Source organism: Mus caroli, unplaced genomic scaffold, assembly GCF_978045245.1.
Source record: "Mus caroli unplaced genomic scaffold, Mus_caroli_1 scaffold_14, whole genome shotgun sequence".
Lineage (NCBI taxonomy): Eukaryota > Metazoa > Chordata > Mammalia > Rodentia > Muridae > Mus > Mus caroli.
In genome coordinates, this window is record NW_028227269.1 from 53,909,504 (window position 1) to 53,924,821 (window position 15,318).

At 37.6% G+C, this 15,318-nt stretch overlaps 1 protein-coding gene across 5 annotated transcripts in view; it reads right to left on the reverse strand.

The window, feature by feature from the left end:
• Ralgapa1 (Ral GTPase activating protein catalytic subunit alpha 1) overlaps nucleotides 1-15,318 on the reverse strand; it is a 209,045-nt gene that overhangs the window by 164,395 nt on the left and 29,332 nt on the right. For all 5 annotated transcript variants that reach the window (XM_085830378.1, XM_021179389.3, XM_029484805.2 and 2 more), the window contains exons 5-9: nucleotides 13,830-13,873; nucleotides 12,579-12,756; nucleotides 9,232-9,347; nucleotides 4,172-4,310; nucleotides 2,775-2,983 (exon numbers count right to left, since the gene is read on the reverse strand). In XM_085830378.1, coding sequence (XP_085686504.1) covers nucleotides 2,775-2,983; nucleotides 4,172-4,310; nucleotides 9,232-9,347; nucleotides 12,579-12,756; nucleotides 13,830-13,873 — 686 coding nt within the window. The remainder of the gene's footprint in view (nucleotides 1-2,774; nucleotides 2,984-4,171; nucleotides 4,311-9,231; nucleotides 9,348-12,578; nucleotides 12,757-13,829; nucleotides 13,874-15,318) is intronic.

The following is a 15,318-nucleotide window of genomic DNA, read 5'->3' on the forward strand; positions in this document are numbered from 1 at the left end:
GTGCAGATGGGGGGAAAGGGAAACACTTATTCATTGTTAGTGAGAGTGCAAACTGGTACAAGCACTACTGAAATCAGTGTGACAGTCTTCAGAAAGCTGTAAATCTATCTATATCAAGATCCACCTATACCAGTCTTAGGTATAAGTCTTTTGGGTACAAAGAGTTCTATATCCTACTATAGAGATACTTGTTCAACCATGCCCATAGCTGCTTTATGCATAAGAGCCAGAAAATTAGAAAAAGTCTAAATGTATATCAACTAATAAATGGACAATGAAAACATAGTACATTTTACACAATGGGATTCAGCTGTTAGAAAGAAAGGAAGGAAGGAAGGAAGGTAGGAAGGAAGGAAGGAAGGAAGGAAGGAAGGAAGGAAGGAAGGAAGAAAGGAAGGAAGGAAGGAAGGAAGGAAGGAAGGAAGGAAGGAAGGAAGGAAGGAAGGAAGAAAGTCAGTCAAAGGTGAATTGATGGAATTAAAAATAAAATCATCCTGAGTGAGGTAACTCAGACCAAAAAAGAAAAATATTGCATGTCTTCTCTTAGATGTGGCTGCTTGTTTTCAAAGCTTTGATATCTGTGCTACAATCCCCACAGAGGTTAAGTACTTAATACGGTGAGATAACATTACGGAGCAATAAGGAAAAACTAGAATAGGAAGATTATACAGGGAGAGGGAAAAAAGGATAAAGGAGAGGAACAACAAACTCTAAAGGCCATTTGAAAAACCATATGGAAATCTACTACTGCAGAAGCTTCCTACAATCTGTACATACATGATGGAATCTAAATGAAGTTCCCAAATAGTAAGAGACAAAGCCCTAACCAAGCATCTTATGCCACTAAGTAAAACCTCCAGTGCCAGAATGGATTGGATCTTGTTTACTTGTTGGCCAAAGAGACCCAGTGGAAACCCAAACATCACAGGCAATAGTCACTCTCCCTCTCCACCTGATGATAAGACCCTGCTGCTGAAGACAATCATGTCAGCAAACACGAAGAAACCAAACTGGTTAATTAGAAGCTTCAACCCTACTAGTCATCAGAATCATTCAGCTACAATTCCTGTTACCTACAACAGCCTGTACATGTCATGGGAGTAACCATTTTCTGACTGGATTTAAGGCCCACTTCATGAGATGGCACCCGTATCTGGCACTGCTCAAGTGGCCAAGAACTTGAGACTAGAGATTTCATGCTTCTTGGGGAAAACCTGATATTATGGTGCTGCTAAGGGAGCATAGCAATAAAATGGGCTCTAACGACAGTGACACAGTACTCTACCCACATGTCAGTACCGCATTCAGCCCTCATCAGAGGACTTCCTCTTTCAGTAAACAGGAACGAACGTGACCCACAACTGAACAATGCATAGAGAATGAGAGACTTTGGGAGTACTCCATCTAAATAGGATTTCTTCATAAAAATCTTTCCTCTCAAGGCTCAGGGATCTATTTGGAAGAGGAGGCAGAAAAATTGTAAGAGCTGGAGAGAACAGATGATAGCAAAGAAACCATATCTTCGATAAATAACAGGACTGATGTGTATATAAACTCAGCTACTGTGAAAGTGCGCACAGTACTTGACACAGAGTCAAGACAGATAGGATCCCAGCACTTCGCAGTGGGTGTGGACATGGGATTCCCACCTGTAACCAAGATGCTATCAGCAACTGATACCCACTGGCAAAGGGAAAAAGTCATTTTTCTCTAATGGAATCTCACTGGCTATATTAAGCACACCTCAGGGAAGGCTCTACGGCTAGGACTAGATAGCCAACACAAGATAAACTCAATGGAGCTTTCGCAGACTCTTTGTCACATTTTGCTTTGTCTGGACATTTTATTTTTTATTATTTTCTTACTGGTTTTCTGCTTGTTTTTTATTTTCCATTGTGTATGTGTGTATGTCTCTTGTTTTTGGCTTTTCTGTTTTAAAGAGAGAGGAAAAGAACATAAAGTTGGGTGAATAGAGAGGTGGAAAGGACCTGAGGGGAAAATCAAAATATATTAATTTTCAATAAAAAAGTATTTTTAATTCATAGAAAATAAAGACTTGATATTTTAAGTATGTGTCAACTCAGATAATTGGCATCACTCAGTAAAACAAACAAACAAACACATACACACATGTGTATGTAGAGAAAACACATTACAAAGGGAAAAGAGAACCAGAAAAAAAGTATGAAGATGAGATAAAATGTCCAATTTAAAACAAACATGTAATTTAAAATACTGTTTCTCCGCTTTATAGCTATAACAACCTATTTTATTTTTAGACTCAGTATCTATTGATAATTGGAGGGATTTGGGCTAGACTTCATATCTATATTCTGTGAATGTTTAGAAATGAAAAAAGATGAGGTCAGAGGATAAGGTAGTAGGGAAATGAACTGATTGTCATGCAAGCATGAGAACCACAGTTACACTAAAAGTATCATACACTAAAGTAGGGGAAACAGCATACAAAGGTCCATACTATCTGCAGTTTCAGTAACCTCCAAAGGACACTATTATTCCATTAATACTGAGATAAACTAGAACCTAAGACTAATATATGGCTAAAATCATCGTCTGCATCTCTTAAGCTTTCTTTAAAAATATATATTATTATACAAATTTTATTTCCTAGTAAGAAAATACATACTACTTCTACAAGAACAGTTAAGGTTTGAGTTTTGAGATAGATTTATTCAAATAAACCATCACTAGCATCCATTCTAAATATGGAACTCTGGAAGCCACTTAACCTTGCTTCATTTATTAAACATTACCTGAATATTCTTTGGCAAGACTTCACCTTCCATCCCAGGAATATTAGGTCCTGAATGTGGTTTTGGCTCCAGCCAGAAAGAAACCAGCCAACGAATAACAATAACCCGAGCCTGGATGAAAGGCTCTTTTGTACAATATATTGTTTCATTGGTTTCAGCATCCTTCTTTATCATCACATAATGAGGCTTTGGTCTGATCTGTGGGATATCTATATAAAAACGGAAAACAAAACATAAAGTGAAAAGCACATTACCCATAGCTAAGCCTTCATCTTAAAAGTCTTCAGAAGATATTGTGACACTTCACTGATTTTATAAGTGTTAATAAAAAATAAATAATTCTATAATGATAGATGCTACCTAAGAACCTAAAAGGGGAGTGTATTGGGGACTTTTTGGATAGCATTGGAAATGTAATTGAGGAAATTACCTAATTTAAAAAAAAAAAAAAAAGAACCTAAAAGAACCATATATTAGGCTAATATAAAAAAACCAAACCAAAACAAAAACATGTCCTTTCCAAAATTCAATCAACCTAGCATTCAGGAGGTAGAGGCAGGAGGATCTTTGAGTTTGAGGCCAGCCTGGTCCACATAGTGAGCTCCAGGACAGCCAGGGCTACCCAGAGAAACCCTGTCTTGAAACAAAAGCAAAAACAAAAACAAACAAGCAAACAAAAACACTCAATGAGATGGCCATTAAGGCACTACCCAAGCCTGCTAGTTGCCTGAAGATGTTCTATGAGGAACGTCTCTCTTCAGAATAGATTTCCTACATACAGATTTATCTCTCCCCTTTGTATAAGACCCAGGTCTGCCTCTAAACCAGATTTGTACAAAAGGCTCTAATGTCAAGGTCATTTTGCAAAACCACTAAAATTTAGACAAGAAATGACAAAAAGATAAAACAATTTAACTATTTATACAATTTAACAGTTAAGAGAATCCTTGAGAAATCATAGGGGGAAAAATCCATAATACATAATAAGGTCAGGCATGGTGGTGCATACCTGCAACCCCAGCACTTAGTGGGTGAGACAGAAAAATCACATGTTTGAGACCAGTTGGGTTATGTACCAAGATCCAGGCCATCCTAGGTGACTTACCAACTCTGTGTCTCAAAATTTAAAAAAATAAATATACACACATACACTAATGATCATAGAAACATTAGAATTCAAGTTAAACTATTATTAACTATTGGGTAAGATCCAAAGAACAACTTTTTGTGAAACTTTTCCATTCTCAGTGAAAATGTATTACTATAAATGTACTTTTGTTATAAATCTGGGTATAGCATCAATACAAATAGTAGATGTGGTCAGTGTTCTGTAAGTAACAAATGCCACTGACATTTTACTCTTAAGTGTAAATTGTAAAATTCTAAATTATACTTACCAAGTACAGGATGATACAAACTATTCTCCTTGCAGATGTTTGGGAAAATATAAGGCAAGTAAAACTTCTTAAAATGTGAAAACAAAAATGAAAATCCCCTTTCTTGGTTTTCTTTGTTCTTCCATTCTAAACTTTTTACCTAAAAATAAACAGTATTATTGCAATCATCCCAGGAAAACAGAGTCTTTTAAATATAGTTTAGCTGCTATTAACAAGCTTATGAAAGTTATAATATACTGAACCTTTAGGCTGTGAAGATCATGATAAATAGGAAAAGTCCCATTCTTTATTAGCATATATAATGTACAAATGGATTTCACTACACATTTTTACACAAACTCATATAACGTACTTTGATTATATAGTCCATTCTTTAAAACTGGTCTAATATACAAACTATTACATATATTTTTAAAAATCTTATACTAAGTTGTGAAATTATGAAAATGATTCGTCTGTATTAATGATAAATATACTAATTCTCTTTCCTATCCCTACCTGAATAATTGCGATCAAAAGCTTATGTGTATGTGGCTAGGAATGTGTGTGTATTCACAGCCGTGAGTAGGCAAGTGAAACACCAAAGTCCAAGAACAGGAAGCAGGGTATACATTAAAGATAGCAGAACAGTACAATGTATGAGTCTATTTTAGCTTCACTAAATGACTTCATTTATTTGAATGTTCAGTTTGGCATATATAGATTAGTTTCCCCAGGGCAGCAGATGGAGTGATTCTAGACTGAAAAGACTCTTAATGGAACTTAGATTTCCTATGAGAGGAAACTAAACTATTTCAAAAATTATCTGTACTGAGAGCAGCACAGCCCTTAAAAACATCTACTAAGCTACATTCTATGTGACAGCCAGACTGCATGTACATACCAGCTCAATAAAGCTGTCTGTCAACAATCATTGGTTGGCAACATCACAGTAAAAATTCAGGAAGAAGTCTTCAATAAAATATTTAAGTAAAATTTTGAAGATGAGGTTACACAATGCATTTTCTCCAAATATTTATTGATTTTAAAAAGAAAAATATTACTACCACATTGAAAAGGCCTGGCAGACATCACTTTAATCAGAGCATAAAGATATACACTATAGTTTTATAAAAATTCCCTCTCAATCATTGTCAAAAAAGCTTTTGCTTACAGTGAGTCATGGCTAATACAGAAACTCCTGATCAGAAACTAATCAGAATGCTGATAAGTGACTGTGAATGCTTAGCCAGAGATGGGTCAAAATATATCCCATCCAAGGTTTGTAGAGCATCACAGAAGAGGGGATAGAAAGAATGTAAAAGCCAATGGATGGGGAAGGACAGTTGTGAAGTGCTGTTTTCAGGACATTACATGGGCTGCTGCACAAGTCAACTCACAGCAGCTGTGGCTGCCTGCATAAGATCAAGGCAGTCAAAGTCCAGGGTGGATGGGAAGAACTGTCAAGAACTGTCTGTCAAGAACTAGTCCTGGCAAATGAGCTATAGGGAGTTGAGCAGCTGAGGAAAGTGTAATCACTTTCTCTGGGAATGTAGCTGCACAGGTTGCCCCAGCAGGCGGCCCCATACCCATGCAAGCCTGCTCAACACTTAACTAGATTCCGGGGGGGGGGGGGGGGGGGATAATGATGAAGAAAGAGAAGAAAAATCAGAATGGAGACAGGCAGGGTGTCCTGAGGAAAGCTGGAAGGAGGTGCTAATGATAAAAATACAATGCATACATACATGAAAAATTTCAAAGAATAAATTTCTAAAAAAATTAAAGCAAAATATTGATCCATACAGGAGTATGGATGATTCTCAAAATAATTATAAGAAAGATGCCAGAATAAAAATGAATATATATGACTCAATGTATAAGAAATATGATAAAAATCACATTAATAGTTGCTTGGGAGGGGATGCAAAGGATACATTATAAAGAGATCAACAATTAAAAAAAACTTCAAAGGCTGAATTATGGTGTCACATAACAAGATGGGCATGAAATGGATGACTAGCCTGCAGCCTCAGCATTTCAGAGGCTGAGTGGGGAGGATTATGACCTGATGCCAGCCTGGGCTGGGCTATACACATAGTTCTAAGCTAGCACAAGCTACAAAAGGAAGGAAGGGAGGGAGGGAGGGTGAAAAAGAATGGACAAAAAGGAAGACTCAGCAAGTGATAAAACTTAACGTCAAAATTAATTATATAACAATTACATCTCAACTAACCTATGAGAGATTTTAAAAGGTATATGAGGCATAAACTTTTCGGGTGGTTTTTTTGTTTGTTTTTTGTTCGGTTATTTCGAGACAGGGTTTCTCTGTGTAGCCCTTGGCTGTCCTGGAACTCACTCTGTAGACCAGGCTGGCCTCGAACTCAGAAATCCGCCTGCCTCTGCCTCCCGAGTGCTGGGATTAAAGGCGAGCACCACCTTAGTGTGGATCTGGCTCAGGATCCACATTAATAGGATAGTGTTTGTTTCTCAGGTAAAAGAACTTTTGTATTTGGAATAACTATAAATAGCATTACAAATGTAAAAAGGTGTTTTCATCAACCAAAACACCCATATTTCACATACAGAGATAACAGCTTATTATTTAAGTGTTAACCTGTAAATTACTTTTCCTGATTCCTTTCCTGTCAGTCACCCTCCTGATACATCTTGAGAGACTGACCCTAAATCAAACAGCTATTCACATTTCACTGAGTAACAGAGCTGCTGGTTATAATGAAAGGATTAGAAAAAAAAAAGAAAGAAAACAAGACCAACTGGCTCATATAAGTTTACACATAACAAGAGTCTATTTCACAGCCGGGCGTGGTGGCACACGCCTTTAATCCCAGCACTCAGGAGGCAGAGGCAGGCGGATTTCTGAGTTCGAGGCCAGCCTGGTCTACAGAGTGAGTTCCAGGACAACCAGGTCTATACAGAGAAACCCTGTCTCGAAAAACCAAAAAAAAAAAAAAAAAAAAAAGAGTCTATTTCACAACAGGGGGATGGTATACACACCGGTAATCCCAGCACTCAGGAGGCAGAGGCAAGCAGATCTCTGTGAGTGCTGGATCAGCCAGAGCTACATAGTAAGACTGTGTGTCAAAACATAGTACAAAAAGATCTACTCCGTGGGTCTGGGGAGACGGCTCAGGAGGTAACGGGCCTGCTGTGTAAGCAGGAGGACCTGAATCTGGGTCCCAGGGACCCAAGTAAAAGCCATGCACTGTGGCTTGCACCTAGGAAGGCATAGAGAGGAGCAGGTAAGGACACCCCAAGCTCAGTGACCAGCCAGCTTGGCTGATCTGATGGGGTTCAGGGACGGACCAACAGACGCCCCCCCCCAAAAAAAAAACAAAGTGAAGAAACTGAAGGATACAACTGATGGTAATCTCTGGACTCCATACAGATTTGCATGTGTACACACACACACACACACACACACACACACACACACACACACACACACACACGAGTCTACTTCAGCTCTATGGCAGTTTATAAGAATGACCCCAATAGGCTTATGCATTTGACATGTAGTCCCTACTTGATAGTGGTGTTTGGGGAGGTTTCAGAGTGACCTTGTTGGACCAACACTTCAGACAGACACTGAGAATTTAAAGACTTGTGTCATTTTCAATTCCTTCTCTCTGCTCCTGTTCAAGGTAAATTATGTGAGCCCTCAACTTCCTGCCTCTGCTGCCATGCTTCCCCACCTCATACATTCATTTGTAAGTTGCCTTGGTCATGAAGTTTTATCACAGCAACAGAAAGGTAACAAACATAGTTTCTCTGAGACCTTCATAATCTTCTAGTGATTTTTAACAAAATAATAGTAATATATTTTCAAGTAAAAATGTGTTGCTCTTCTAGAAAATAAGCAAGTATCTACTATAACAAAGTAATGGAGGGATCTGCAACCCTATAGATGGAACAACAATATGAACTAACCAGTACCCCAGAGCTCTTGTCTCTAGCTGCATATGTATCAAAAGATGGCCTAGTCAGCCATCACTGGAAAGAGAGGCCCAATGGACTTGCAAACTTTATATGCCCCAGTACAGGGGAATGCCAGGGCCAAAAAGGGGGAGTGGATGGGTAGGGGGTGGGGGGGAGGGTATGGGGGACTTTTGGGATAGCATTGGAAATGTAAATGAGGAAAATACGTAATAAAAAATATCTCACTAAAATTTTATCAAAACTCTGAAGACACTTTAAAACAATAAAACAAAACTATGACCACAGAAAATTTACGTATTTTTAAAATAAAAATCAAAAAATAGTGTAAACAAAAATGTAACAGCTGGATAAGTTCAATATAAATTGTAATTGCGTGGTTGAAAACATAGTAGAAGTGGCCTCCCTTATCTCAGCGTGGTAGGAGGTTTGTTCAAGAAAAACGTCTGTCAAGGCATCTTTTCCTAAGTCTGAACAAAGCATGGCTGTCCTCTGGGAGGCTCACCAGCAGCTGACTGAGACACATGGACATACTGACAACCAACCATTGGACTGAGGGACCGGGAACCCAATGCAAGAGTTACAGGAAGGACTGAAGGAGCTGAAGAGAACTGCAACCCCATAGGAAGAACAACAGTGTCAACTACCCTGGACCCCTCAGATTTCCCAGAGACCAAATCAAATACCAAGGAGCATACATGGGCTGCTTTGTGTGTCCCGCACATGTGTAACAGAGGGTTACACTGTATGGCCTGAGTTGGAGGGGATGTGCTTAATTCTGTGTAAACTTGATTCCCCAGGGAAGAGGGATGATTGGGGAGGGGGTGTCAGGGAGGGTATAAGTGGGTAGGTAGAGGAGCACCCTCTCAGAGGCAGGGATTAGAGGCGATGGGGTGAAGAACTCAGAAAGGGGGAACTAGGAAAAGGGAAACTTTTGGAATGTAAATAAATAAAAATAATTTAATAAAAAGGGAAAAAAACCAAAGTAATGGTAAGAGTCAGGACAGCAATGGAGAGTATCTTTTCATAAGAAGAAAAAAAGAAAAGGCACCAGAGGTTCTAGGCCTGCGTACAATAAGCATAGAGAAAAAGCCACATGCCCATGCAGTGGGAAGATGGTAACATACCTGAATTACTATGTACTTTAAAAGTGCTTCAAGAAAATAGCTTGTGAGGTCTTCTTGTCCTTTATCTCCTGACTGCGGGGGAACAAGAGGAGTGACTTCCTCTATAGTTACTTGAGCTAGCCAAAGACAAGAAAATCGTATGATCAAAAGATAAATTCTATTATACAAAATATGACTACATAAAATTTAGCAAAATAGATATGCAATAAAAACTGCTTTTAAATTTTTCTAAAAATTACATGTTGAAATTAATCTGAGATAATTCTGATAGTCCATAATTATCATAAACTTGAAAACTGGCTGTTTTGTGAATCCCTGATTGAGAGGAAATGGAAGAGGGATGAGCAGGTTGCAGTAAGAGACCGAGGGTGCAGAGACCTCCCAAGAGTGATTCACACTGAGAATGTCAAATTATAAGATGCCAAAATACCATGAAAAACAGTAGTGCAAGGTGCTTATCATCAAATTAGCATTCTGATGTACCTGAGAAATGTTATTTACTTTTCAGGTATTAATTCACTGTAACAAATGGTGATGCAAAAAAAAAAAAAAATCAACCCCCAGTTAGCTAAATGCTCTCCAATTTCCTAAGCAGCACAACCAGTAACTGGTTATACCTGTGAGGTAAGTTAGTATTCTTCAATTCTAAAATAATATTCAGTATGTTATTTCTAACACCCACTTTACAAACTTACTCTATAAAAGCCAGCCTTTATCATCTGCATCCTGTTCTTACAGAGCAGTGCCAGTGCTTTCTTTTGCAAAGCTATAAACTCCCATTTCAGATCCAAAGACTTCTTAGTAGCTAGAGTACCACAGATAAGTTTGTATTTTCTGTCTCTTGTAAAGTAAATAGCAAAACTTCTATTCTTGGGGCTGGGGAGAGGGTATGCACTTAAGGATGTGTACTGCTCTGGTCTGTCCCAGGTTCAGTTTCCTGTACCCACACCATGTGGCTCACAAACTACTGGAAACTCCAATCCAGGAAATCTGAAACCTTTTTCTGGCCTCTGTGAAAATATGCAAGCATGGTGTACACAGACAAGTAGGCACACAAATATACACATAAACACATAAAAAATTTATAGGAAAGTTTAAATTTTGTTCTCAGAGAGAGAATGCAAGAGTTGGTCAAAGGGCATTTGAAACTAATCAAAAAAGAAAGCCAATTCTAAAAATAGAGACAAAAGGAAATCTACAGAAACAGGGTGTCAGGGATCCAAAAGAATACGTGTTCATGAAACACTAGTAACTCTTCCAGGTGACATGTAAACAAGCAGACATGAGTGCTTAACTGGCACATTTAAAGATTTTAGGCAAGCTTGTTTGGTATTTATACTTTATGCTACAAGTATAGTTTGCTTTGCTACAAAAATCTGTAATTTCTAGAAATATGTATTACAGTAAGATGAAACACCCATTACAGTACAGGTATGGACTGAATATGGACTCCTAAAATTCATATGCTGGGACACAACTCCTCAATATGACTGTATATAAACAGAGAGCATGTGAGGTTGCAATGGTGTTATTAGGGTTCAGCCCTAAGAGTTCAGAACTGTCTATAAACAGAGAAGAAACATCAGAGGGCCTGTGAGCACATGCACACACGTGCACAAAAGAAAACAAATCATGTGAGCACACAATGAGAAGGTGCTGTCTGCAAGCTGAGAAAAGGCTCCTCAGAAACTGGACCTGACAGCATCTGATTATGCACTCTGAAGAGTACACTGTGCACTGTAAGAAATCTGCCATGGAGCCATTTAAGTCTGTGGTATTTTGTTACAGAAGCCCTAGTTAACTAAGACAGCACTATAGATCACAAATGCTTACTAGTAAAAGAAGAATATATTTAACCAAAAGAAAAATCACTTTGTTATTTAAACAGAATAATACAAGGATAAAACTAAAAAGTAAACTATCATTAGAAAATCTGAGGGCTAAAAAGCACAAAGATTCACTAGTTTAAAATAAAATTAAATAACATTTCTAAAATTACAAATTAAATTTAAAATAAAAATACAATTTTAGATGTATAAAATTTTATATTCATTTTATATAGTTATTGCAGAAAGAAAAACACTTCTATTTCTGTGTACATTTAAATTAATTCAAGCATAAAATGAAGTAGAAATCAAAGATCAATTAAAACCAGGACCTCCCAGCAAGAGGCTCTCATGTTCCAGGTCATCCTTTACTATACAATAATAAATGTAAGGCCAACCTGAGATATATAAGACCCTGTCTCAAAAAACCCCACAAAAGTGGGGAAAACAACCCTGCTGTGAAATGATCTATAGCAATCCTAGTATGGTTTAGATGCTCTGACATTTGGGACTTGACTAGCCAGAGATTATGTCCTGACCAGGGCTGGCCAATTCTTAGAGGTAATAATTGACTAACCTGCTAATAGTGATGCTAATAGACAAACCACTCCATCTAGAGTCCACACCCCAGGGGGTCCTCTTATACTCAGATTCAAGGCTACTATTTTGCTGTCCAGGTCCAAGGACTAGACAAGGTGGAACGATCTTTTTGTACTGTGGTCAACTGAATTACACTAGCTGATTTTTTACTTGCTCTGAGTTGCCACTTCCTTCCCATGAAACCACAATAAAGGCTCTTGCCTATAATAACTCACACACTTCCCTTTCCTCTGTCTTCTAACTAACCCTGATCACTAACACAAAGACAGCAAGACACACACATTGTCTACACAGGCCTGTAGCATGGGGTATGCTTCCTCTTGGGATGTAAGTAGCAAAGAACCGTTTCCAGCAGTTATCTTAATCTGTTGTCCTCACCAAGCCAAAGTTAATACTAAAACCTACCTTTATAAACACTGCCTCAGAATCATGGAATAACTGTATAAAGAGCTGACATTAAACACAAGCAAACAAACAAACAAAGAAAATTCACAGAAGGCTGCAAAGAGTAGGTAAAGTGCCTACTAAACAAATACGAAAACCTGAGATCAATTACCAGCACCCATATAAAAACTATGGGTATGGTCCTGAAAGCCTGTAACCCCAGTGCTACGGGGCAATGGCAAGCAGATCTGGTGGGGGGGGGGGGTTGCTTGCTATCTAGTGCAGTTAGAACAGTGAACTTAAGGGACTCTACCTCAAAAATAACAATAATATGGTGAGACAACTGAAGAAGGTACCCTGGTGTCAATGTCCGGCCTCCATAAGGTGAGCATGGGCAAGCACATCTGGACACACGTGCATACACTACAAACATGTTTGTGTACACACAAAGTGTATATAAAAACAATCATTTCTCATTTTTAAAATAAACTCTATAGAAAACAAACATATTGATACACAACATCCCATCTGTCTTACTTTCTTGAAGGTTGAGTGGAGGATTAATAAGATTATCTAAAGTTCGAGGTCCATATTCGGATTGTGGTGCTGAGAATCCAGGGATCAAGCATGAAAACATCCAGAGCTGCTCTTTGCTACAGTTATCCTGAAGAGCTTGCAACCACAACAAGAAGAGACGAACACCTTCCCGTCTGATCTAAAAGAAAAGAAAATGGAGAATTCCTTCACGGACAGAATGATATTTTGTAGAAGAAAGAGAAAGACAAGATGGAGAGTAAAGACAGACATGCCCAGAGCGTCTATACAACTCCCATTATTTTGAAATCTAAGTTTGTATTGTAAGAATAAACTTGGGCTAAGGCTATGACTCGGTGGTAGCATATGCAAGGCCCTGAGTTCAATCCACAGCACTGGGGAGTAAACTCAGCCATGCCTGATGAAATCCTAAGAATAAACTACTTAATATAATAATTTCTATTTTTAAAAAAACTCAAAAGCAATTTCTTCCCCCTCTGCTTTGCTAGCATCCATCCCTACCAATGTAACCCAGACAGAGAAGTGACAGGACAGTGACAGTCCCTGCCTAGAGTGGGTCTAATAAGCAGGAACATTATAGAGATGATGCTGAACAACTGCTTGTCCCTTAAGAGTTCTAGAGTTACTCAAATTATAAAAGTGAATTTATTTAAACAACTATTGAAAAATTTACTTAAAGACTCTCTGAAATTATCTCATTTACTACATTTTTTGTGCCCTAGCTACAAGTCTGGAAGGAACTCTGGCCTAATTACTGTGCCCAATGACCTAAAACAATCCCCATATATGAAAAATGAAAACCACATGAATCAGTGAATGGATGCTCTCCCAGAAAGAGAATAGAAAAGCGATAGTTCACTGACAAGCACTGAGTTCTTCTCAGTGACTTTTCCAAATGAATTGAAGACAATTAATTCAACAAACTTAAGAAAAAAATCAAGGTGGGAGAGGTGTAAGTGGTAGGTATGTATGCTTTATTGCTTTGTTGATCTGTTTTGTGTATCTCATGGAAGACTAGGCTGGCTTCAACTATGTAGTTGAAGATGACCTTGAAGACGATCCTCCTGCTTCCATCTCCTCAGTGCTGGGATTCCAAGTGTGCGTCATCACCCCCAGCACGTGCACTCTGGGGGCTGAATTCACAGCCCTGAACATGTTTAATGAGCATTCTGGACCACCCCACCCCTATACTTAGTTTGCTTTTAAGTCATAGAAAATAAATAAATTATATACCTTTAAGGAGTTTCCTGTGTGCAGTAGTTTCTTTAAAATCAACCCTGAAAAGACAAACATGATTTTAAATACCCGAATCTTCTTATCTGTGTATAAATGTCAGAGTTCTCGGTCAGACTTGAAAACACTTTTGCACAAGTCCTTGGCAATCTCTAAATTGTTCTTGGTGACCTTGATAACCCTTTGATCAAAACTGAGGTCAGAGGGACAGATAAAAAAGTCACCTTTCACACAGTTAAACATCATTTACTTTACTGATAAAACTTGATCCTAAAATTGTGTTTAATACAACAGCCTATTATAACTGTTATTTACACTGAAAATATAAATAAAATATTTTACCACAAATACAAAGACTATTGTAAAAGATTTGAATTAACCAAAAGAACATTCATTAAGTTCAATATTTCTTAATAATTATTTTCATTACCATAACATCCAGAGGTGTTTCATTCACTGTTGAACAAATCTAAACACAACATTATATTTGCTATGATTTACAAACATTGTTTTACTTAATTAACCATACAATGGCATGTTGAGATTCAAATCATTTTCTTCCTTTCTTCTCTGAAGAAAAACATTATATACATTTTGGAGATATCACTTATAAAACCATTTTTATATTACTGCTTCCCCATAAATCCATAAATTATTTAGAATCAGTTGCTGAAAATCTTATATAGATAGTATCATTCATAGGAACTCATTTATAAGTTGCTGCTTTTCATATCTAATATTAGCATTTTAAATTCATCTACACTGGTAGCTCTAGATAATTCATTTTTAACTACTTTATGAGTATACCTAAATGTACCTTCTTTTGTCTTATTTCCAAATTTTTGTCACAATCAAAAATAGTATATAAATGTTTTTATTCATGACTGCCTATTACATTTCTTAGGGTATATAATTATAGTGAAATCACTCACTTTCAGCCTTATCAGATATTAATAAAATCTAAAATCATAGTAACTAACAATACCAAGCAATGCAACAGTGCTCTGGTGTGCGATGTAGCAGGACACAATGATAAACTCTAAAATTTGATAATGTTTTAATGTTTCCATTTGATGGTTTCTAGTGACAATCAATGGTTTTTTGTTTGCCCGTTCAAACTTTATTTAATTGCTTTTGTATTCTTTTATAATTTTCAAGTGGCTGGCCTTTTTAAATGTAGAGATCTGTATTATTTTTATTTACATGCATGTGTTTATATGAGGAAAGGCCATGTGTGCAGGTGCTGTTAGCAGCCAGAAGACATCAGATTCCTTAAGAGTTGGGGGGTCTCCAAAGAAAATCTGTGAGCTACTGCTGTGAGCTGTTTACTGTGGGTGCTAGGAATTGAACTCAAGTCTCTAGTGTAGCAGCACATACTCTCAAACCACTAAGCCATCTCTCCAGCACTCAAGCTTTTGTTATTTCTTAAATTAAAAGTTCTTTATGAAGGCTTATGCCTAGTCTTGCTATGCCATGTTTGGTTGGCATC